At 36.7% G+C, this 25,821-nt stretch overlaps 1 protein-coding gene across 1 annotated transcript in view; it reads right to left on the reverse strand.

The window, feature by feature from the left end:
- Nucleotides 1-1,826: 1,826 nt before the first annotated feature.
- Nucleotides 1,827-25,821, reverse strand: part of AMMECR1 (AMMECR nuclear protein 1) — a 134,386-nt gene continuing 110,391 nt past the window's right edge. The window contains exons 4-6 of the mRNA XM_037821345.1: nt 7,891-7,981; nt 6,372-6,468; nt 1,827-4,039 (exon numbers count right to left, since the gene is read on the reverse strand). Coding sequence (XP_037677273.1) covers nt 3,925-4,039; nt 6,372-6,468; nt 7,891-7,981 — 303 coding nt within the window. The 3' untranslated portion in view covers nt 1,827-3,924. The remainder of the gene's footprint in view (nt 4,040-6,371; nt 6,469-7,890; nt 7,982-25,821) is intronic.

Genomic DNA, 25,821 nt, shown 5'->3' on the forward strand with positions numbered 1-25,821 from the left:
ACTCATTATGCTGGTGACTGATTCAAAGTAATGTTGGGGAACATATAAAACACTAAAATAACTTAGAAACTAGATCCAAATATTTCAAAAGTAATCAACTTTGATATACAAAACAGTCAGAGGTGTTACAAAAGTTTATTTTCTCAGTGCATCTATGTACCAGCGCAGTTACTGGGTCCAGAGCAAAATAAAAGGTTTATTTTTTCTTCTGAAACAGTAATAAAAAACAAGGAAAACATATCTTTGTATATAAAGGATCAATGCTGGTCTTAAGAATAATGTAATCAGAAACCCTTAAATTGAGAGGCACACAGTGGGTTTCCATTTTTAAAAAATAAAAGGAAAGTCACCAGTTTATTTAAATAGAGGAGGCGCTCACACCCCTCAAATAAACAATTCAACATCACTAGCAAAAATCACTTAGAAACTGTACAAAAATAAAAAAAGTTAACACATTTAATCCTGCAAGGTTTTTGTAAGGACTGGAAGGCAGGCTTTTAAAGCAGCATTTGGGCATGGCTGGGGGCTTCTTTGGTTTGATGTAACACATGTAAGAGATGGAACCTATTCCAGATGACAGTTTTGAATTTCCTGCACACTTGTAGACAAGAAAAAAGGCCAGTATACAAACTTCTGGTGTGCTGGGCATAGATACACTATATGCACTGGACTGAAAATCTTATTAACTGCTTTAAGTGGGGTCGGGCAGGTGGGGGGTGGTAGTAGAGCAAACCTGGCATTTCCTCCATCAATTATACCAACCTCACACATACAGGAAGACTGGGGAGGGTAGTAGCACATTCTTGTGCAGTCAGAAGGCCACTTGGAGGAGGAGGGGGAAACGATTGTTCTTTTAGAATCTGGTACCTGGCTGACCTTGTTTAAGAACAAGAAAACCCTTCCAGAAATGGAAGCCATTTGAAACATACCAAAGTAAAATACGTACTATTTTCCAAGAGGAAAAATACCCAGTTGCATTTGAAAACAGAAAACTTAAATGGAACTAATTAACGTTTGAAAGGGGCTATGTAAACTTTGTGCCACTCAAATGAAGTTCAAGTATTACTTCTCAGCTGTTTAAAGGTCACTGAACTTGTACAATATTCTGGTGATAAGAGTGCAATTCACATTTGTGTTTCTGAACAAATAAACCACAACTGGCTAGAACACAACCTGTGCAATTAGAATCTTTGTCTGAGTTAAAAAAATACATGCTACATATTTCAACATGTTCAAAGTTAACTTAAACCACATATTTAACAGCTTTGTAATAATATAAGACAAAGATGAACGTTTGTTTGAAGCACACCATTACAGTTTATATAACACCCTTGACACCACAAAGTCTTTGAGTCAACAGCTACTTAGAGACAAAAAAAATGAACTGTGCATTAATTTGAGTACAAAAGAAGACAAAACTATCCTTTTCCCCCCAAGCCACAGTGGGAAATATTGCTGACCTCGTCCTTTGAAGCCTGCAGGATGATTATTTCTTCAGTATAATATTATTACACTGGTAAGAAAATCTGTATAACATCTGCATATATCAAGGATTTTTAAAAATCTGATATGATTTTAGAGTCCGCATGACCAGTCACGTGACCTGCTCAAGATTGATTAGCACCGTTAAATAAATACACACATATGTATGTATGTGTAAGTATATGTACACACACACACATATGTATGTAATAGTTCTTTTCTTTTTAAAAAATCTTCTAACCATAAGCTCACCCAGGACAAGGAGCCTGTTGAACTGATGAGATGATGGATAAGATGGATTTCACAACAATATTGGTCTATTTTGTCTCTCTTCAGTTTGCTTGTTGTATTTTATTTACTTTTTTTTTTTTTTTTTTTGCAGCAGACAATATCATTCAGCTTGTGCTCAGTTTCCCTATAAGGGCAAGAAAAAGTTTCCATCAGGTAGCCACTTGTTTTTATACTGAAAGACTAATCTGCTCCAAAATGTTCCCAAGTAGAAACAAAAGGACTCAATATCCCTTTCTAAAGCTCAGCAACTAACTTATTCTGACTAGTCTCTAGGTTCAATGGAACTGGCTACTGAGATTGCATTTCAGGCAAACAATTGGCTTCTTAGTTAAGGCATCGCAACTGAAAATGATAATTTCAACAACGGATGCTGTGGATGAAGGAATAAATAACAATCTTATAAGAACTCCCATCAAAAACTAAAGCAGTTTGCTTTGCCACAATGGCAGGCAGAAGAAATTCAACCAATTATCTCACAAACTAGAAAAGGAATTTTGAATTCTCAAGTAGCAGTCTGTCACTTGTCACAGCAATTATAGGTATAACCTATGCTATTTCAATTTCAGTGGCATTTCTTATAGTTTTAGAACATATCTTCTGCACTATTCATCACTTGATATATTGGTTTCCTGTTTGAAAATGTGTGTGTGTATATATATATATATACACAAACACACATACATACCCAGAGACACTAACATAAAATGAAGGTAATCTTTATCCAGAATTGGTTATCTTCCTGGGGATATACAGACCTCCTACTGACATCAGGAAGTTCTCTTTGTATACATCAGAGAAGAATAGCCCTACAAATGAACTGGGCTCTAACTATACCATATCTAAATGCCAACTCCAGTTTTACAGGTGTAATGATAATATCAACCTAGTAAATGTGTTTCTTTCAAAATATGCAGTGCAGAAAGTGATTCAAGCTATTTCATAGTATTTCTGAAACTTCAATATTGTCCCCATGACAGGCAAACATATTTGAAACCATGGCATATATGAACTTCTGTTTCACTAGATTATCTTTACCATTTCTTTGAATGGTAGCTAAAATTATCTCTGGCCAATCATGACTTATTGAAATCTAAAGCTAATAAATTAATATATAATAGACAAATGTCTCTTTTTGGTTATTTGCTCAAAATAATTTTTTCAGTTTAAAAATACTTAGGAGTAAGGAATTAGTCTAACTGTTGTTTCACAAATAGAAACAATAAAATGTTACAAGAATATTTCTCTCAATTGCCTTCTTTCTAACCCCCCTGAATTCCACTTAATTCTACTCTTCTCAAAGGCACTAAATTCTACATCTGCTCTCTTCCAAATATTCACTGCTCTTCAAAGTGATTTCTGTAGCATATCTGAAAGGTAGTTTATACTTTCTCAAGACAGTGTTTTAGTTTGTAAGTTGATTCTACAAAGTGATGAGGCAGTCTTTCTTATGATAACCAGTACAGTAGGCATAAATGATTTCTCACTCTCTGTGACAAGCCTATCATGGACCTAAGAATGTTAGATCCTAAAACTAAAGTTCATGTGTTTTAGTCATGGGAAGAACATATACTTAAGGAGTGAAGACCCACATATTAAGTTCTTATAACAGTGAATTTTAGACAAATTCGACAGTAATATACAAATACCTGAATTTGCTCTGAATTACTCCCAAACTCAACTATCAAAACATAGCTATCTTACTGAGAAAAGCTAAAGAAAAACCTAAATAAAATCCTTAAAAACTGCAAACTTTCTTCCATCCACAGTCAAAGGAAGGAAGGAAGGAAGGAAAGAAGAAGAAAAGAAGGGAAGGAAGGAAGGAAGGAAGGACAGAAAGACAGAAAATTGATTGAGATAGCAAAGCAAAATTCTATATAATATTGTAAGGAAAGAAAAATGCCAAAAGGAATATGTGCTGCAAAAAAAAAAAAATCAATGATCTAAAATAATAAAACAGGACGTTCTTACCAAATGCCATTTTCCTACCCGTTACCATGATGATCTTAATTGATGATGCTGAAGCTTCACCATGGCAACGGAAACTATCATCATAAAATGGTACAGTAAAAGAGATAGCTAGACCAAGAAGGGGTAGGGTCTCCTGGGAAGAGGTCTGCAGAGAGGCCCAATGACTGGTTGTGCGGCTCAGTGTCAGGAATAATGGTTGTATGGTGGAAGGGGATGACCAATGCCATTTTGGAAATGATGATGCTGGCGATGGGCAAGGTATTCAGCATAGCTTAGGGTCATCTTTTCACTACGGTACCTGAAAAGAAGTCAGGGAAAAAAGAAAGTTAACATAGACAGATGACATGCCAATGTCAGAGCTAGGAGAGTCATTAGAGATCATTTTATAAATGAGGAAACAGGCCCAGAGAGAAGCAGTGACTTGCCCAGTGTCACACAGCTAATAAGTGGCAAAGCTGGATCAGAACCCAGGAATCCAAATCTCAATCCACTGCTCTTTCTACTCTACTACTCCTTGTTTAAATTGTTTTCCTAGAAATTTTATTTTCCCCTCACCCTCAGTTGGCTAACAGAAAGGAACAGGGGAAAGCCGACCTATTACCATCGTGTACTCAACTCATTTTCAGGGATCTTCCATCTCTCCCTCTTTGACTATTCCTTTCCCTCTGTCCACACATCCTCCATTAAATTAACAAAAAAAAACCACTTTTCTTAATTCTGGTCTTCTTGAATCCTCTTCTATTTCCCATCTTAGCCTCTTTTCATTGCCACCCTTCTCAAAAGAATAATGTGTATTTTCTACCTTTAATCCCTCATATCACACTACTCATCACTACAGTGCTGCTTGGCTTCTGCTGCCACTATTCCACAGAAACTGCTTTCAAGCCGCCCCTGATTCTGCTTGACTTCTCTATTTTGATATCACTCACCATTCCCTTTGGGAAACTTTCTTGCTCCTTGGGTTCTACAACTCCACATTCCCGTTTCTCCCCTACTTCTCAAACTCCTCCTTATCTCTTTGACTGTTCATCCTTTCCCTGCCTTATAAGATTTTCCTCCTTTCTATCTTCAGTTCTTCTACCTCTATAATCTTCCCCCCTCAGTAAACCCTACCCTTAAAGCTTCAACTTTACAGAGGACTCCCAAATCATCATCTTTAGCCACAAGTTCTATAAACATACATTTTCAGTGACCTACCTTCTAAATAGATATCCCAGGAAGCACTTCAAATCCAGAATCAATGCAAAAACATGACTCTCCTCCTGTGGTCCTTACCTTGCTTAATGACCTCACCATGGTCTCTTATATCTAGATTAAAACCTCAGAGTCATCAATCTTTGACTTATTCTTCTCTACTATTAAATGATGCCCAAGTCCTTTCATTTCTTTTACCCTATTTTCCTATCTGTTCTCTCCTTTCTCCCTATCCCACTGCTGCACTCTGGTTAACTTCCATTTCACCTCTTTTGGATTTTTGCCACAGATACTTAGATAGTAGCAATGTCTGCTAGCTAATTCTCCTGTTTCCAATTCCAACTCTAAACCTCTCCAAATCCATCCTGACCAACACCACTGTTCAGAACCCTTCAGTAGCTACTCAATGCCAAAGATCAGGTCCTAACTTCATAGTCTGCAACTCAAGACCCTCCATGATCTGGCCCAATCTGTCTTCTGGGCCATATTGTCCTTTAATGTCTGCCTGCTATGTGTACTTGGAGAGGCCAGCCAAACCGGACTATTAACCATTCCTCAGAACTTGTTCTGTACATGCCTTGACTCATATGGTCCTCCTTTGAGGGAATCCCTTTCCTCCCCTGCTCTCCATCTATCAAATATTCGCCCTGATTCTACTTCCTCTTTCTTTGAAACCTTCAGTTATTCCCCATCCCCTCCTAGAATTCCTTTTCCCCTACTTTATGATCTCACACCACCCATAACATTTTGCCTTGTATTAACAATTATTTTTGTACATGCCCTTCTATTCCCCTAGACTGCATGAGCTCAGGGAGAGCAAAGATGGAGGCATTTTCAAATTTGTAACCCCTCAAAGCTTAGAACAGTCCATTTGTAGACTATCAGCATTCATTGTGGTTTTGTGGAATTGAAATAAATGGAAACAGCAACCCATTTTCCTAAAATGCTTGCTATTTTCCTTTTAAATAAGTATCCCTATTATTTTATGCTGCAATTTACTTAGCATTTGTGAGTCTGGCTCAATTGTGCTTTTCAGCAAGCTTTCATGGTAGACTTCTATCACTGCCAAAACTCTAAGGTTAAATTCAAAGTTGAGGAATGCTTATCTGAATCCTGGGGTTCTGCTAAGAAGTGTCAAAAGCTAACAAATAGCTAGTTCAGGCACTTTCTCCAATAATCTAGTCTAAAGTCTCGGGGGGCTTGCTCTTACAAAGCCAGAGTAATTCATCCAGAGCTAAAGATGGGAAGGATGGGCTTATACATTATATAGGTTTTACTGTCAAGCAGAGCTCCATTGTATCCACCCCTCAGTATGGCCCTGCCATTCATTTCCACTGTTTTTTGAAAAGAGAAGCAAGTATAGTTAGAGAGACCAAAGAAATCAAAGGGTTATGGGCATACACATCAAAATGTCCTGGTTAGTGTACTTTTGGTACCTGGTCAGTTTTATGGTTTTCCTGAATTCATTAGTGATTGGAGCTTTGTATCCTCCTTTCCTTAGTAAAGAGTCTATGGTCTGAATATGGTCCCATCCTGTTGAGAGTCAACCAGACAGAATATTATTCCAGCACATGTAGCAAGCACTTTTGGTTAAATACAAAATGGTTTTGTAGAGGACAGCTATCACTGTCACAAAATGCCATCAACTCCTTTGGTCCCCAAAACAATTACACAGAAGAGCTAAGATTGCATCCTGTACCAAAGCAGGTTCACCACCACACACCTTAAATTCTAGCTATCCAAGGTGTCTTAACATTGGTTTCTTTATGTCAACCACATTTGAAGGCAAGAAATCTAAGAGGTTGGCAGAAACTACTCAGTCATGTTTTGTAACAAACTACAAACACTGTACCCTCCTCTCAGTGGCATCTTCAAGAGAGGAAAAAGTCTAAATGTCATTGTGCCAACTCAGCAGCATTCAGGACTTCCACACTAACTCATAGTAATTGCTGTTCCTAATGGTATCTTCTGTAGTCAATCAAGTGTATTTTTGTGCAATATTCCAGGACATTTCTATTGGTTCTGACATGGGATGGTCATATACTAATATCTGAGGCACTCTATGTCTTCTGTATGCTTTACCAGGTTAATGGCACTCACTGCAGGTTTGAGTCATTTTCTAAAGCAACACAAATAAATCTTCACGCAGCTGCTTTAAAAACTAACTCTCATTTTGGTGATTAATGATGTTAAATTTGGCTGTTATGTGTCTCACATGTATAGGAAACAAACGCAGGAAAACCAAATTAATACATACTTTCTAATGACAAGAAAATCTCCATAAGATAAAGAACTATCAATTTCAACTAACATGACAGTAGAATTTAGTAATGGGTAGAAAGGACAAAATGCTGCAGAGTGAAAAGTTATTTCGTGTGACAGTGTTAGTTCATAAAGGTTTGTGCTACACCCATGAAATAGGAAAACTTTTGTTGATTAGGAAATGCAGACCAAGCATATATATAAAACACTAATACTTCATGAGTTCTCAATGCCCCTAATCTTAATCTTAATGGGAAACCTATAATCTTAATATTGGTACATTAAGTAAAGGCAACTGCCTAAGAAGGAAATATTTTGATACTGACAATGAACTATCTTGGCTGACTAACAAAAGGCTTGTATATGTCTCAAAGCTGCCTACAGCACAGTGGAATATGGGAAAATGGCACCTCAAATTGAAAGCAAACTGTTGCCTAAAGTAAAACCCAAGGTTTACAAATCTTTACTTTTGTGTGTTTATGCTGTCAAACTTGAGTGCAGACATTCAACTTCTGTGTGAGTAATTCACCGATTTGATATAGACATTGCAGTGGCAGTGATGGAAGAGGCATTTCTTACAATTTGACATTGACCAATTATCAGACATAAACTGCAAGGTCAGATATCGCATTTCAATTTGTATATTTGTTTAAATTCTTCACCAGATCATAGGAAATAAAGTACAACAATGACCTTGCTCCTTTGCAACCTCCGGTAGGTAGGTGGCGGTGCGTTTTGATCCTTTTTCATTGATGAATTCTATTCTAATGCCATGTACACCCACCTGAAAGAAATTGGCAGTTTTATTAGTACAGTCTTCTTCATAGAAACAGAAAGAAAAAGGTTATAATTTAACTTTCAAGAGAATGCAGTTTTTACTTTCCCCTTGTTTTTTCGGAAGGGCATATCAGTGTTATTTTTCCAAATCTTTGACTTTGTGTTATGAAGGTCATTCATGATGGCCATGGAGACTGAAGACATTTATTTACATCTGTCCAATATGTGCTGGGCTATGCTATTCTGTTTGGAGCTGGAACAACCATTCTGGGGTTGGGTGTAGAATAAGAAGGTGGAGGGCAAGAATCCTGCCCCCACTTCCAAACTTTGGCTCATGACATTAAAAGAACCAGACAAAAGGAAATTATTTCAACGAGACAGCCAAACCATGGCCCTATTTTTGCAGGTACAACCAACATACAGATTAAGTTCCAAAATTTCTGGTGCTGACTCCCTCTCAAACTCTCTAGTCCCTTGAATAATATGTAATTAAGCAAACATAGTCAGATACTACTGAAAAATGTAATAAAAATGACTAGATCTTACATCATCATCCATTACAGATAATATTTCTAAAAATGTATATGGCTTAAAGTGGGCCATGTATATCATTGCCCTCACACGGTGCTACTAAATTTAAGAGCATTGAAGACTTCAAGTCATTTCAGGGAAGGACATTTTTGTACAGTTTCTCTAGAGACTAGCCCAGAGACCACTATAACTTTGTTAGGTGAAACAGGCAAACTTTTGATGATGCTCTAAAAAAAACAGTCTTCTAAGAAACTGTGGGCAATTTCTTCCTAATTTTTTAAATTAAATGTACGCTTTGATTAGCATACATTCAAAAGGAATCTGTCCTTTCCCATCATATCTCACATAGGATAGTATATCAAACTAAAGATCATTTAAAAAGTTAACTCCTTTGTAAACACTAACAATAAAAATGAAATTTCAAAAGCATAACAACCCCATTCCATTTTCCCAAATCTATGGTTGCTTTAGATCAATGATTCCCAAGTTGAATACAAGGCCATCCAAGGGGCTTCTTTTCAAAGCAAGTGAGTGGAGTCATAGACCGTTACTCTTTCCATCAGTATGGATGGAAAGGTCTAGAAATAGAGAAGGGGAGGGGAGAGGTCAATGAAAACCTCTTTTGCTTCTGCCCTTACCCTGAAATTTTTCAATTTTTCAAAAAAAATTTTTTGGGGGGGGCTCTTCTCACATCCATCATTAGAGCTGTTGGATCTTCTAAGCTATTTAAGTTTTTTATTAAAGCATATCTCTGTGGCTGTTCTATTTAATATCAGTATTCTTATAAATCTCCAGTCGAAAATATAACCATGGCAGCTGTTTAAAACACTAATACAATAAGCCCACGCACACCCCCTTCCCCTGCCATACCCTGTGGGAAATTACTATGAACGGCTGAGAAAAAATCTGAGTGCTTAGCTATCAGGCATTTCCAGGATAAAGAAAATCTACTCAGCTCCCCAGTGGCTGACATAATACTGAGACAATGACAAATTTGTAACAGTTTCTGTATATTGACTTTCTGATCAGTGATTTTAAATTTTTTCCCTTTGAAAATATCAGTTTCTTTATACTTTTAAAAATATATACAGAATAAATAATTTATGCTATCATTCACTAAAGTGAATTTTGAATCAACTCTATCAAAAATTTGTCATGTTAAAATTGAAAATAATATTGCTGTTTATTAAAGTGTCTAATCAAAATTGTGAGAGGAAGAATGCTTCCCTATATGTGAGATGAGAGCATTAGACTAAATCAGTGGTATGCCACTAGGATGGAGAAGGGATGGAGGCTGCAAAGTTTATCAGAATTTCAGGTGGTTTCATGCTTAAGAAGGTATAGAGTTTGGAAAATGAACAACTCTCTGTGTTATTTTTACTCTATGTGAACTAGATAACCTCTAATAACCACTCTCACTCTGACAAACTGACTATGTATTGAAAGAATATGATTTAGTCAAATGAGGCAGGGGTGATTTAGATACATAAGTCATTTCTTCATAGTACATGCTGTGTTCTTTGAAAAAAAATTTTCAGGGATTTTAAAGCCTAGTAATTTAACAATTAACAGAGGTTAAGAACAATTGTGTGGTATGTGAATGACATCTCAATAAAACAGTTATTAAAAAACAAGAGATTAAGACCAAAAATGAAGAACACAGTGACCAAAATAGAAATTATTCACCAATATGATTGTTTTATTTACTTACGTGTTTTGAAAAGGCCCCGCCACCAAATTTGATATAAAAAATTATCATTAAAGTACTCCCATTTTGAATTAATACATTTACAACTTTAATTCTTTTCTGGATTCTAATGATTCTGAACAATTGAAAGCCCTTATAGAGTGAACTGTATGTATGGTGATTTTAAAGTGAATCCTTTGTGAGAAATAACTTATTTCATGGGGCATAAATGTACTCCAAAAAGATATAAAACTCAAACCAGAGTGACTCATTATTTCAACCAGTGGAATCAGGAGAATAATATTCTTAAGAATCAAAGAATAGCTTTTTGTCACCTGTTGAGCAACAGCATTTTCCTTACTCCCAAGACCATAGATGCCATCAAATCATCACACTGCACATTCAAAGCAGGAGAATGGAAAATGGCCAGATATTGAGTATGACAAATTCTGGCCAGCCTATGTAAATCATTGGCTTTGCCAGTTAGGTCATCTCCACTGAAATGAGCACCAAAACTAATTTTGTAATGTTTCAAAGAGGCATCTGTCATAGCTGAAACTCCAAAATGTAACCCTCATACATAAAAACCAAATCCTCCCTTACACAGACTGGAAAATTCTTTGGCTTAGTGGCATCCCAAGAGATGAAGGCCATAGTTGTAATGATCAGCTAGACAGGAGACCAGCTAACTAAGTAATTGGGATTCCCTGAAGCATACTTGCTCTTAAAACTCAGTAACTTTCTCTTCCTAAGGACGGATAAGGAGATAACATGTGGGAAAACTATCTCACCAAACATACCCCTAACTAATCTGACCACTGCCCAAAGTATAGCCAGGTGGCCAAAAACTGGAGATATGCAAATGTGGCCTTATGGGAGTCTGCCGGTCATTTCTGAAATTATTAGAGGGTCCTTACTTTCAAGGTCCATCAGCTGTGATAATATCCTTTTAATCAAGACTGTACTTTTGCTAAGCAAAGCTATACATCAACTTGAATGATAGTAAATTAAATGTAGGACTTATAGATAAGAGGATATGGAATTAAAACAGAGCTGTATCTGTGTGTGCTAAGAGATCATTAAGACCAGTTCAACAGAGTCCTATTTCATGCTTTAAAAAAAAGGCATCTTTATTCTGAACCATTCCATAGCAAGCGATTTTTATTAATGCTATTATACAATCTTTTGTTTTTAGCATTGCTCAGAATGATTAAATATCAAGACTAATATTAAAACCTTAAAATATATCTTGATTATCTGGAGTTGATTATTCAGTTGGGGGATTATTTATGCATCCCCAACTCCACCTGCCTCAGTCCCATCCTCCTTTCTCTCTTGTCCATTTCTCTATTTGTTCGCTCCTCTATCAGAGAGCATGTGGGTCCAGAGAAGATACACGCAAATTAATCAATTTTGCTACATAGTAAAAGGTTTGATAGGAGAGATTATAAATAATGGCTAAAATGAAGCTTCTAGACTGTCGGCAGATATCATTTATCCTTGTTATTCAGCCCCTTGTTAGAAATATGGCTTCATTTAAAACTATTATCCTCTAATGCAGTGATCCTCAACACAGGAACATTAAAAAAAAAAAAGACCCTCTCCATCTCCCATTGCATTATAATACACGGTCCATCTTATGCTCCTCGCAATTGCATATTCAAAGCTTAGTATCCCCCCCACTCACCACAAAGGCAAAGCAGGGGAGAACTGGCTTGTGGAGAACAGGTAGCTCGTGGACGCCACCTGCTGGTTAGTTAGAGAAAGTGTACTCCACGAAGCTGTAGATCTGATAAATTAGAGATAAGGACTTCAATTGGTCTACACATCCTAAAAGAACCCTATCAAGTTCAGCAAATGCCAAGAGGCCAAAAACAACAGAAAATTACAAAGCATATGAAAAAACCAGACGATATGGATAACCCAAGCCCAAGCACCCAAATCAAAAGATCAGAAGAGACACAGCACCTAGAGCAGCTACTCAAAGAACTAAAGATGAACAATGAGACCATAGTACAGAATACAAAGGATATCAAGAAGACCCTAGAAGAGCATAAAGAAGACATTGCAAGACTCAATAAAAAAATGGATGATCTTATGGAAATTAAAGAAACTGTTGACCAAATTAAAAAGATTCTGGACACTCATAGTACAAGACTAGAGGAAGTTGAACAACGAATCAGTGACCTGGAAGATGACAGAATGGAAAATGAAAGCATAAAAGAGAGAATGGGGAGAAAAATTGAAAAAATCGAAACGGACCTCAGGGATATGATAGATAATATAAAACGTCCTAATATAAGACTCATTGGTGTTCCAGAAGGGGAAGAAAAGGGTAAAGGTATAGGAAGAGTATTCAAAGAAATTGTTGGGGAAAACTTCCCAAATCTTCTAAACAACATAAATACACAAATCATAAATGCTCAGCGAACTACAAATAGAATAAATCCAAATAAACCCACTCCGAGACATATTCTGATCACACTGTCAAACACGGAAGAGAAGGAGCAAGTTCTGAAAGCAGCAAGAGAAAAGCAATTCACCACATACAAAGGAAACAGCATAAGACTAAGTAGTGACTACTCAGCAGCCACCATGGAGGCAAGAAGGCAGTGGCACGATACATTTAAAATTCTGAGTGAGAAAAGTTTCCAACCAAGAATACTTTATCCAGCAAAGCTCTCCTTCAAATTTGAGGGAGAGCTTAAATTTTTCACAGACAAACAAATGCTGACAGAATTTGCTAACAAGAGACCTGCCCTACTGGAGATACTAAAGGGAGCCCTACAGACAGAGAAACAAAGAAAGGACAGAGAGACTTGGAGAAAGGTTCAGTACTAAAGAGATTCGGTATGGGTACAATAAAGGATATTAATAGAGAGAGGGGAAAAATATATATGACAAACATAAACCAAAGGATAAGATGGCTGATTCAAGAAATGCCTTCACGGTTATAACGTTGAATGTAAATGGATTAAACTCCCCAATTAAAAGATATAGATTGGCAGAATGGATCAAAAAAAATGAACCATCAATATGTTGCATACAAGAGACTCATCTTAGACACAGGGACACAAAGAAACTGAAAGTGAAAGGATGGAAAAAAATATTTCATGCAAGCTACAGCCAAAAGAAAGCAGGTGTAGCAATATTAATCTCAGATAAAATAGACTTTAAATGCAGGGATATTTTGAGAGACAAAGAAGGCCACTACATACTAATAAAAGGGGCAATTCAACAAGAAGAAATAACAATCATAAATGTTTATGCACCCAATCAAGGTGCCACAAAATACATGAGACAAACACTGGCAAAACTAAAGGAAGCAATTGATGTTTCCACAATAATTGTGGGAGACTTCAACACATCACTCTCTCCTATAGATAGATCAACCAGAGGACCAATAAGGAAATTGAAAACCTAAACAATCTGATAAATGAATTAGATTTAACAGACATGTACAGAACATTATATCCCAAATCACCAGGATACACATAGTTCTCTAGTGCTCACGGAACTTTCTCCAGAATAGATCATATGCTGGGACATAAAACAAGCCTCAGTAAATTTAAAAAGATTGAAATTATTCAAAGCACATTCTCTGACCACAGTGGACTACAATTAGAAGTCAATAACCATCAGAGACTTAGAAAATTCACAAATACCTGGAGGTTAAACAACACACTCCTAAACAATCAGTGGGTTAAAGAAGAAATAGCAAGAGAAATTGCTAAATATATAGAGACGAATGAAAATGAGAACACAACATACCAAAATCTATGGGATGCAGCAAAAGCAGTGCTGAGGGGGAAATTTATAGCACTAAACACATATATTAAAAAGGAAGAAAGAGCCAAAATCAAAGAACTAATGGATCAACTGAAGAAGCTAGAAAATGAACAGCAAACCAATCCTAAACCAAGTAGAAGAAAAGAAATAACAAAGATTAAAGCAGAAATAAATGACATAGAGAAGAAAAAAACAATAGAGAGGATAAATATCACCAAAAGTTGGTTCTTTGAGAAGATCAACAAGATTGACAAGCCCCTAGCTAGACTGACAAAATCAAAAAGAGAGAAGACCCATATAAACAAAATAATGAATGAAAAAGGTGACATAACTGCAGATCCTGAAGAAATTAAAAAAATTATAAGAGGATACTATGAACAACTGTATGGCAACAAACTGGATAATGTAGAGGAAATGGACAATTTCCTGGAAACATATGAACAACCTAGACTGACCAGAGAAGAAATAGAAGACCTTAACCAACCCATCACAAGCAAAGAGAGCCAATCAGTCATCAAAAATCTTCCCACAAATAAATGCCCAGGGCCAGATGGCTTCACAGGGGAATTCTACCAAACTTTCCAGAAAGAACTGACACCAATCTTACTCAAACTCTTTCAAAACACTGAAGAAAATGGAACACTACCTAACTCATTTTATGAGGCTAACATCAATCTAATACCAAAACCAGGCAAAGATGCTACAAAAATGGAAAACTACCGGCCAATCTCCCTAATGAATATAGATGCAAAAATCCTCAACAAAATACTTGCAAATCGAATCCAAAGACACATTAAAAAAATCATACACCATGACCAAGTGGGGTTCATTCCAGGCATGCAAGGATGGTTCAACATAAGAAAATCAATCAATGTATTACAACACATTAAAAATCCAAAAGGGAAAAATCAAATGATCATCTCAATAGATGCTGAAAAAGCATTTGACAAAACCCAACATCCCTTTTTGATAAAAACACTTCAAAAGGTAGGAATTGAAGGAAACTTCCTCAATATGATAAAGAGCATATATGAAAAACCCACAGCCAGCATAGTACTCAATGGTGAGAGACTGAAAGCCTTCCCTCTAAGATCAGGAACAAGACAAGGATGTCCGCTGTCACCACTGTTATTCAACATTGTGCTGGAAGTGCTAGCCAGGGCAATCCGGCAAGACAAAGAAATAAAAGGCATCCAAATTGGAAAAGAAGAAGTAAAACTGTCATTGTTTGTAGATGATATGATCTTATATCTGGAAAACCCTGAGAAATCGACGATACAGCTACTAGAGCTAATAAACAAATTTAGCAAAGTAGCGGGATACAAGATTAATGCACATAAGTCAGTAATGTTTCTATATGCTAGAAATGAACAAACTGAAGAGACACTCAAGAAAAAGATACCATTTTCAATAGCAACTAAAAAAATCAAGTACCTAGGAATAAACTTAACCAAAGATGTAAAAGACCTATACAAAGAAAACTACGTAACTCTACTAAAAGAAATAGAAGGGGACCTTAAAAGATGGAAAAATATTCCATGTTCATGGATAGGAAGGCTAAATGTCATTAAGATGTCAATTCTACCCAAACTCATGTACAGATTCAGTGCAATCCCAATCAAAATTCCAACAACCTACTTTGCAGACTTGGAAAAGCTAGTTATCAAATTTATTTGGAAAGGGAAGATGCCTCGAATTGCTAAAGACACTCTAAAAAGGAAAAACAAAGTGGGAGGACTTACACTCCCTGACTTTGAAGCTTATTATAAAGCCACAGTTGTCAAAACAGCATGGTACTGGCACAAAGATAGACATATAGATCAATGGAATCGAATTGAGAATTCAGAGATAGACCCTCAGATCTATGGCCGACTGATCTTTGATAAGGCCCCCAAAGTCACTGAACTGAGTCATAATGGTCTATTCAACAAATGGGGCTGGGAGAGTTGGATATCCATATCCAAAAGAATGAAAGAGGACCCCTACCTCACACCCTACACAAAAATTAACTCAAAATGGACGAAAGATCTCAATATAAAAGAAAGTACCATAAAACTCCTAGAAGATAATGCAGGAAAACATCTTCAAGACCTTGTATTAGGCGGCCACTTCCTAGACTTTACACCCAAAGCACAAGCAACAAAAGAAAAAATAGATAAATGGGAATTCCTCAAGCTTAGAAGTTTCTGCACCTCAAAGGAATTTCTCAAAAAGGTAAAGAGGCAGCCAACTCAATGGGAAAAAATTTTTGGAAACCATGTATCTGACAAAAGACTGATATCTTGCATATATAAAGAAATCCTACAACTCAATGACAATAGTACAGACAGCCCAATTATAAAATGGGCAAAAGATATGAAAAGACAGTTCTCTGAAGAGGAAATACAAATGGCCAAGGCACACATGAAAAAATGTTCAGCTTCACTAGCTATTAGAGAGATGCAAATTAAGACCACAATGAGATACCATCTAACACCAATTAGAGTGGCTGCCATTAAACAAACAGGAAACTACAAATGCTGGAGGGGATGTGGAGAAATTGGAACTCTTATTCATTGTTGGTGGGACTGTATAATGGTTCAGCCACTCTGGAAGTCAGTCTGGCAGTTCCTTAGAAAACTAGAAATAAAGTTACCATTCGATCCAGCGATTGCACTTCTCGGTATATACCCGGAAGATCGGAAAGCAGTGACACGAACAGATATCTGCACGCCAATGTTCATAGCAGCATTATTCACAATTGCCAAGAGATGGAAACAACCCAAATGTCCTTCAACAGATGAGTGGATAAATAAAATGTGGTATATACACACGATGGAATACTACATGGCAGAAAGAAGGAACGACCTCGTGAAACATATGACAACATGGATGAACCTTGAAGACATAATGCTGAGCGAAATAAGCCAGGCACAGAAAGAGAAATATTATATGCTACCACTAATGTGAACTTTGAAAAATGTAAAACGAATGGTTTATAATGTAGAATGTAGGGGAACTAGCAATAGAGAGCAATTAAGGAAGGGGGAACAGTAATCCAAGAAGAACAGATATGCTATTTAACGTTCTGGGGATGCCCAGGAATGACTATGGTCTGTTAATTTCTGATGGATTTAGTAGGAACAAGTTCACAGAAATGTTGCTATATTAGGTAACTTTCTTGGGGTAAAGTAGGAACAGGTTGGAAGTAAAGCAGTTATCTTAGGTTAGTTGTCTTTTTCTTACTCCCTTGTTATGGTCTCTTTGAAATGTTCTTTTATTGTATGTTTTTCTTTTTTGTTTTCTTTTTTTTTTAATTTTTTTTTCCATACAGTTGATTTAAAAAGGAAAAAAAGGTTAAAAAAAAAAAAAAAAAAAAAGAGGAAAAAAAGGAAAAAAATATGTAGTGCCCCCTTGAGGAGCCTGTGGAGAATGCAGGGGTATTGGCCTATCCCACCTCAATGGTTGCTAACATGACCACAGACATAGGGAACTGGTGGTTTGATGGGCTGAGCCCTCTACCGTAGGTTTTACCCTTGGGAAGACGGTTGCTGCAAAGGAGAGGCTAGGCCTCCCTATAATTGTGCCTAAGAGCCTCCTCCCGAATGCCTCTTTGTTGCTCAGATGTGGCCCTCTCTCTCTAGCTAAGCCAACTTGAAAGGTGAAATCACTGCCCTCCCCTCTACGTGGGATCAGACACCCAGGGGAGTGAATCTCCCTGGCAACGTGGAATATGACTCCCGGGGAGGAATGTAGACCTGCCATCATGGGACGGAGAACATCTTCTTGACCAAAAGGGGGATGTGAAAGGAAATGAAATAAGCTTCAGTAGCAGAGAGATTCCAAAAGGAGCCGAGAGGTCACTCTGGTGGGCACTCTTACCCACAATTTAGACAACCCTTTTTAGGTTCTAAAGAATTGGGGTAGCTGGTGGTGGATACCTGAAACTATCAAACTACAACCCAGAACCCATGAATCTCGAAGACAATTGTATAAAAATGTAGCTTATGAGGGGTGACAATGGGATTGGGAAAACCATAAGGACCACACTCCCCTTTGTCTAGTTTATGGATGGATGAGTAGAAAAATAGGGGAAGGAAACAAACAAACAAACAGACAAAGGTACCCAGTGTTCTTTTTTACTTCAATTGCTCTTTTTCACTTTAATTATTATTCTTATTATTTTTGTGTGTGTGCTAATGAAGGTGTCAGGGATTGATTTAGGTGATGAATGTACAACTACGTAATGGTACTGTGAACAATCAAATGTACGATTTGTTTTGTATGACTGCATGGTATGTGAATATATCTCAATAAAATGAAGATTAAAAAAAAAAAAGAAATAGATAACAGGGTGATGAGATAGAGACCTACAGGATGGGCGAATGATTTAAATACAGTTGTCAGAGAAAATCCTCAGTCACCAGGAAAAAAATGACATTTGAATAAGGAGAAGGAGCAAGTGCATAAAATCAAAGGACAGGGTCTTCCAGGCACAGGTGCATAAAATCTAAGTTTTATTTCACAATAAGGAAATAACTGAAATGTGGAACTGTAACCCATAACATTCTTTGAAATGTGCTCTCTACTTGTTAAATTGTACTTTGAAAGTTATCACTGTTATGTATATGTTAAATTTCACAATAAAAAATGTATTAAATGAACTAAAAAAAAAAAAAAAAAGCTTAGTATCCCCATTTTGTCTGTAAGGTAAGTGTCAGTCTTGTCATCGCCTAGTAGTACTACAAAAAGGTCTCACTTTTACTCATGAGTCTAAGTAGCAAAGCCCACAATCTGAATATGCTGAAACATGAACGAGTCATTTGGCTCAAAGCATCAATGAGTATAAAATGTGTTCTGGCTAAGTCGAGTAGGCTCCATGCATTTGGGTCCACAATTAGCTCCATAGGTCCTTACCCTCAGAGCTAAATTTGCCCCTGATCACAACCTGGCCAATAGAAACAACCTACTTCCACAGGTGACATCTTGTCTTAGCAAATGCCACAGTAAGTCCCACTCTTCCCTATTTTCAGAAACAAATGCTCTGTTCCCCTGTAGTATTATGGCCATAGCTCACTCCACTGATTTTCAGTGAGTTTACCTTGAATAAAAAATATCAGGTGGAAGAATTTAAAAGTCTGGCATGTCCTTTTTGATGAAATCATTTGGCAAAATATGCTTTGCAATTAACAAAGCAGCCAGTTACTGGTCATTCACATAAGACTGACCTGCCAGGCTCAATATGCCAGTTCTACTGAATTGAATGAAAGGACTCTGTTCCTAATGAGAGGAGCTCAGGATGTCTGGCACACCATCCTAACCTTTAGAGACTGGCATCTTAGAAGATAAGGATGCTCTCCCAGAAAACAGCCCTTGATACCAGGAATCAAAACAAATACTGCATTGGACAGTCCCTGAGTCTGACCCAGAGTCTGGCATTTCTTATATTCTTAGGAGGAAAAAGTTATATGTGGTATGTTTCCAAAAAAGCACAAAAACCACAATGCAGCACGTTCCCTGTTTCATTCATAGTCCCAAAGTACCATTTTCCAACCCCAGCTTGGCCATCTGAAAACAGCAATTCTTCCTTTTCCCAATGAAAGCAAATTCAACATAAAAGAAGAAAATACTTCAAACTTATATCTCCTCTTAAGTTTATCCTCCTGAGTAATTCTTCTTTGAGCAAGAAAAATTGTTTTTAATCACAAAGGCTGATAATTTGTACAGATCCTAAAACATCACCTCCCCCAATCCTGATGCTACCAAAAAAATTAAGACTAAATATTATTCAGATTTGCCCATCAAATCCTCAAAGTTAGGACTCTGGATCGCTTCAATCCAACCACCAATTTGAGAAGAAAGTCTGAAGTTTTGAAGGTGCCCATTTGATTAACAAGATCCCTTTGGAATCTGCTCAAATAATAAATTTTAAAAAGCATTGCTGCAACTCAGCTTTTTTTTACTCAGTGCTTTTTACTTCTGTAAACATTAAAAATTGTAAACATGGATTTTTTTTCTGTTTACAAAAGTAGTACGTGCATATTACAAAAAAAATTCTATAGAAAAGTATAAAGGAGAAAGTAAAGATGACCTGTAATCCTAGGAGCATCTATAGATAACTCTTGCTTTCGTGACTTAAAAAATAATTTTTTTCCTGAACTGAGTTGCCACCAAGGACTATATTTTTGGGCTGTTTTTATCCATTAACTGACCAGTTCCTGTACCTGTCCTTGCTTTTAAATATCCTTTAAGTGAGAAGCTTTTAGAAGTAGTAGAAATACTGAAAACATAAATCAAAAAGGTAATTGATTACAAACCACCACTTAGACACGAGTAACCTTTTAACATATTCTACTAAAAAACCCTGCTTCATCATCTACCTCAGCTGAGGTTGTTTTTCTGTTGTTATTTTGTGAAAACAACTGGAAAGTCCCCTTGACCAAAATACATATGTGTTGCTCTTCTCTAAAATCCCTGCCAGGAATGTAGACCTGGCACCGTGGGACGGAGAACATCTTCTTGACCAAAAGGGGGATGTGAAAGGAAATGAAATAAGCTTCAGTGGCAGAGAGATTCCAAAAGGAGCCGAGAGGTCACTCTGGTGGGCACTCTTATGCACACTTTAGACAACCCTTTTTAGGTTCTAAAGAATTGGGGTAGCTGGTGGTGGATACCTGAAACTATCAAACTACAACCCAGAACCCATGAATCTCGAAGACAGTTGTATAAAAATGTAGCTTATGAGGGGTGACAATGGGATTGGGAAAGCCATAAGGACCAAACACCACTTTGTCTAGTTTATGGATGGATGTGTAGAAAAGTAGGGGAAGGAAACAAACAGACAAAGGTACCCAGTGTTCTTTTTTACTTCAATTGCTCTTTTTCACTCTAATTATTATTCTTGTTATTTTTGTGTGTGTGCTAATGAAGGTGTCAGGGATTGATTTAGGTGATGAATGTACAACTATGTAATGGTACTGTAAACAATCGAAAGTACAATTTGTTTTGTATGACTGCGTGGTATGTGAATCTATCTCAATAAAATGATGATTAAAAAAAAAAAAATAATAAAAAAAATAAAATCCCTGCCAATTAGTCACCTTTAGCTTAGAAATTAGGTCAGTCTCCATGGACTAGTTCTTGGCTTTTGCAGAGCTTACCAAAGGACCAATTAGTGCCAATTTTAATTCATGTAGGATGCTCAGACATCTTGTCTATCAGGAACATAAGTCTGCCAATTTATTTCACAAAGACCGCTGAAAAACAATCTGATAACATTTATTTTAACTAATAGCCTAACCAACAACTCTACAATACCTGAACTATCTAATAATTATCCTTATGAACTTTTAAAGAACTAGCAAGATTTTAAATAAAGCATTGCTAATGAAGAGGTGCTTTCAAAGCTTCGAAGCCAAACGTGTTTATATATCATTTGCAATGGAAAAAAATCGGTCTTATTCTTAAGATTTTGCAGAGAACAAGTGACAGCTCAGAGTGCAATTAAAGGAAAAAACTCAGTTCTCTGTAATGATTAATTACAACGAGCATTCTCTAAAAATTGAACATCCTGAAGCTTTCCAAGGAAAGTTCAGGCAACACAGGTGACCTTTAAATAAAAAGCCTACTTCTCATCAAAAGTTAGTAAAATGCATTCTTACAATTTTTTTAAAAAAAGGGAATGAGGGAGTGAATTTACAGACAAGAAAACTAGAATTATACAATTTTCTTAAAATCTAGAGGTGTGAATTAGTTTACTTTTCAAAGACTGGAGTTAAAAAAAAAATCACCTCTTGGTAAACATATCCAATATAAAATAACATTTACCTGATAAGAAACTAAGAAAAATCTTATTCATATTAGATATACATTGAATATCTGAGTCAATGCATTTTTACTCAGTCTACAAGAGATTTGTTTCTAAAAAGCTGCATATGGGTTGAATTTATGTAAGTGAATGAATTCTAAAGCCATATAAGTGAGCCCTTCCCCAAAGCAAAGCACCTGTTTGCAAAGTGAAAAACTGCTCTTTAATGTATTTGCTTAATTTGAATTTACATATATAATTTTGACTTAGAGGATGCAGCAATAAAATAGAGGCATTTATGGTTCAGGATATTTTTCTTCCCAATGAGAATTGTTTTGTGAAAATGAAAATCTAGGGGCACCATTTTAAAAACTGGACTATTTTTCACTTTTGGTGCCAACATTTAAGCTGGTAATGGCGTTTTTAAAGTTAGGGAACTCTTCTTATGATGTGACTTCTAAATGGCTAGTGGTGATTCATTCTGTGGAAGTAAAATGAAACAAGCAATTGAAAAAAAAAAAGGAGTCACAGAATCACACACTCTCAGAGTCAGTATTATCTAGTCCGACTTTTTCAGCTTCTTGGTAAAGAAACTGAGATCCAGAAAGTGGCCATCAGAAATAGAACCTAATAGTTTCCTAATACCCAAAATGCAGCATTCTTTTAATTAAATGCTGGGGATGCACACATACAGGCAAACTGTCCAAGAAAGAATAGACTATAATGGAACACTTAGGGAAGAGGGAGGAAAAGAGTTTGTGGATTATGGGGGAAGAAGCAAGAAAACTTCCCCCACCAAACAACACAATGGGAGGAAAGTAGGAAGTAACTGGAGGAGGCCTAAGAATGGACTACACAGCCCATTTCACTAAGAGTACCAATAGCTGATGGAAACTTTTATGCATTAAATAACCTTCTAAGAAGATACTTTAGTTTCTAAGGCTTGCTTTCCTACTAGACTTGTTACACATGGACTTGTTGATTCACAGCAGGCTCTCTCTAGATGGCCAGGAAGCACTAAGCATTCCGAAGGTTCCACAGCACTTGAAAAACATTTAGAGTAGAGCAACGGGACAAAGACTAAATTATCGTAATGATAGTGACATCTTACACAAAAATCTCAAGGTCCCTGGGAAAATACTGTGGAAAACATTCTGCTAGATATATCAAATTCATTAAAAAAGGAGAGAGAGAGGCTGGAATCTTAGGTTAAAAGAGAGGCAAAGTTTGGCATTATACCAATTTGGGGAAAAATAATCAAGGGGGAGAGGGGAAAGAACATATATAACTAGAAGTCATTTCACTTGGTGACTTTGTGAGTCATGTTAACCATCTGTGTATGAATGGGAATGCTGTTTTCAGGGGCAGATTAAGAGGAACTAGAAAAATGTAAACCTTATTGGGGGGGGGTTGGGAGAGTGAAAAGAAGAACATTAACTTCTAAAGTATATGAGAGACAATGATGGAAGCCAATTTATTCATCTCATCTGTTTACTCTCATGAAGGTTGTTACAAAAGCGCCCTATTATTAACTGCAACCAAACACGTCAGAAATGGAGCTGGGATGACTCAAGAGGTGTGCTTTGGAGGCTGCTTTTCAAGTGAAGTGCAGTTCTCTGAGTACGAGGAGTCCAATAAGGCTTACATACAATGACAGATACATTGGTCCTTTAGGGACAGAGCCAGACTAGGGACTGAGGGTCCGGCCTTATAGTCCAGGGACAGATTTTTGGCATCATACAAGAATCATGCTGGCTAGCCCCACCCAGCGTGAGCTGATTGTCTGTAACTGTTGTGTGCAAAGAAGGAATAATCTGTTTTAAGACCGCAATGTATTGCCTAAGTGACTGCTGTATACACAGGTGAGATGATCAGTGATCCAGGGAGCTAGTTATAGCAGAAACTGCCTTATGGTTTGCGAAAATTTCATTAACCTATTGAAATATGATCCAGGGGTCTGCTTTAGAAAACAGAAAATATTTCTTCCAGACACCTTGAAATGAACTTGTCTCTAAAGCACAGAAATAAAAGAGGTGCACAAGCTTTTCTTTCTTTCTGAAACACAACTGTCTGTCAATCTGCCTGTCATTCAGAATTAAGATAATGCTATCAATTGAAGAACGCAAAACAATGGCAATGAGTTCTTATGTTCAAACACAAGGCAAAGTCATGCTGGCTTTCTCCCTAGGGGAGCAATTTTCCTCATTTAACAATCATTTTAGCCTTGCAGGTAGATATTTCAATCTATTAGTTCATGAATTTTTCCCCCAATTATTCACTAGCCATCCTTCTCCTCCCTACCAGGGCAATGAGTAGATCTTGATGCAGGCAATGAGCAGCGATCTTCAGAAGGGTGGAACTACTCTCCCAATTTGTCCTTTTATAGCCTTTGTGGGTGCTTTTGTTGTTGTTTTTAATGACTACCCAGATTTCTTGAGAGGCTACCTATAGACATTCACTTTAAGTGTTGCAATTACTATTTTGAGGAAATATAACATATGGAAGCATTACTGATCATTCTGTCAATTCAACATTGACTTGAAATTAATTACGTCCACCTGTGAAACCCTTGATCAACCATTCCTCACATTATCAAATAGGGAGCATTCTACCCTCTAAAAGAAAGTCTCCAGTAAATCCTACTTTCCTACTAACTGCCGTTACAAAATTAGAGACATGCTAACAAAAGAGTTCCCAAATAGACTGAGTTAAAAGCCCTGGGTGAAGAAGACTGTAAGAGGGTAGCCAGACCTGGGGCTGTTCACTTGTTTTCTAATCATCTGAAAATTTCATGTCCTTTACTGCTGGTCACATTCCTGGTCCTCACAATCAAAGAGATGTCTCTTTAGTTATGGAAGTTATATTCCACTACGCTCTGGGACTTCTAGACTTTGCTCTTTTCCTGCTTTATCATCTCTTCAATTAGGAATTTTCATTCCAAATTGTCTTTTCATAGCCTTCGTGGATGCTTTTGTTGTTGCTTTTAATGTCTACCCGGATTTCTTGAGAGACATTTTCATCCCTTCAATTAGGAATTCTACTGCAGTAACACACTTCACCAGTAGGGGTCAACTCTCAAACTGTACTTCCACCAGAAAAGCCCAATGTTAGAGGATTCTGCTTATATTAAACATAATCATTGCCTATCTTTGATTTAAAATTCTCTATTAAAATTCTAGAATAACTTCCTTGTCTCCCCTGTGGCATAAACATTTACAGGACTTGGCACTTCAGGGTAAATTTAGATATCTAATAAAATTAGATATCCACATAGGACAGTTCATAGTTGGAAGAAAAGTTATACCTATTTGATGGTATGAAATTTCTCAAAGTAAGGAGTATGCCGTTTCATAATATAGATCGACTTCTCATAAAAGAAATTCTCAATATAAATAATAAACTTACAAAGACAAACCATAGGCAAAGACTTCCCACAATTGTCTTTTAAAAAATGACTATATATTCAATATGATCTCAGTTACATAAACAAATATGCAGATATACTGATCCAAAGACACAGAAAAAGAATGGAAAGAAATATACCAAAATTTTCACAGTGGTTATCTCAAAATGGTGGAATTATGAATGATTTTTATTTCTTTATACTTTTAGAATTTGTTAGGCTTTCTTCAATAAGTTAAGATTACTAATAATGGAGTGTAGGTTTATCGATATAATTTTTTGCATTTTTAGTTAAGTGATTAAAAAACACACAACACAAATTTACCATTTTAACAATTTTAAAGTGTACAATTCAATGTTATGCAACCATCACCAGAGCATTTTTATCGCCCCCCAAAGAAAGTCCATACTATTAAGCAGCCACTCCCCATTCCTCTCTCTGCCCAGCCCCTGGCAGCCACTAATCGGCTGTCTCTATAAATTTGCCTGTTCTAAATACTGCATGTAAATGGAATTATACAATATGTGATCTTTTGTGGCTGGCATCTTTCACTTAGAATGATGTTTTCGAGGTTTTTCATGTTGTAGTGTATATCCATACGTCATTCCTTTTTATGGCTGAACAATATGCCACTGTATAGATATACCACAT

The sequence above is a fragment of the Choloepus didactylus genome, chromosome X, assembly GCF_015220235.1.
Source record: "Choloepus didactylus isolate mChoDid1 chromosome X, mChoDid1.pri, whole genome shotgun sequence".
Lineage (NCBI taxonomy): Eukaryota > Metazoa > Chordata > Mammalia > Pilosa > Megalonychidae > Choloepus > Choloepus didactylus.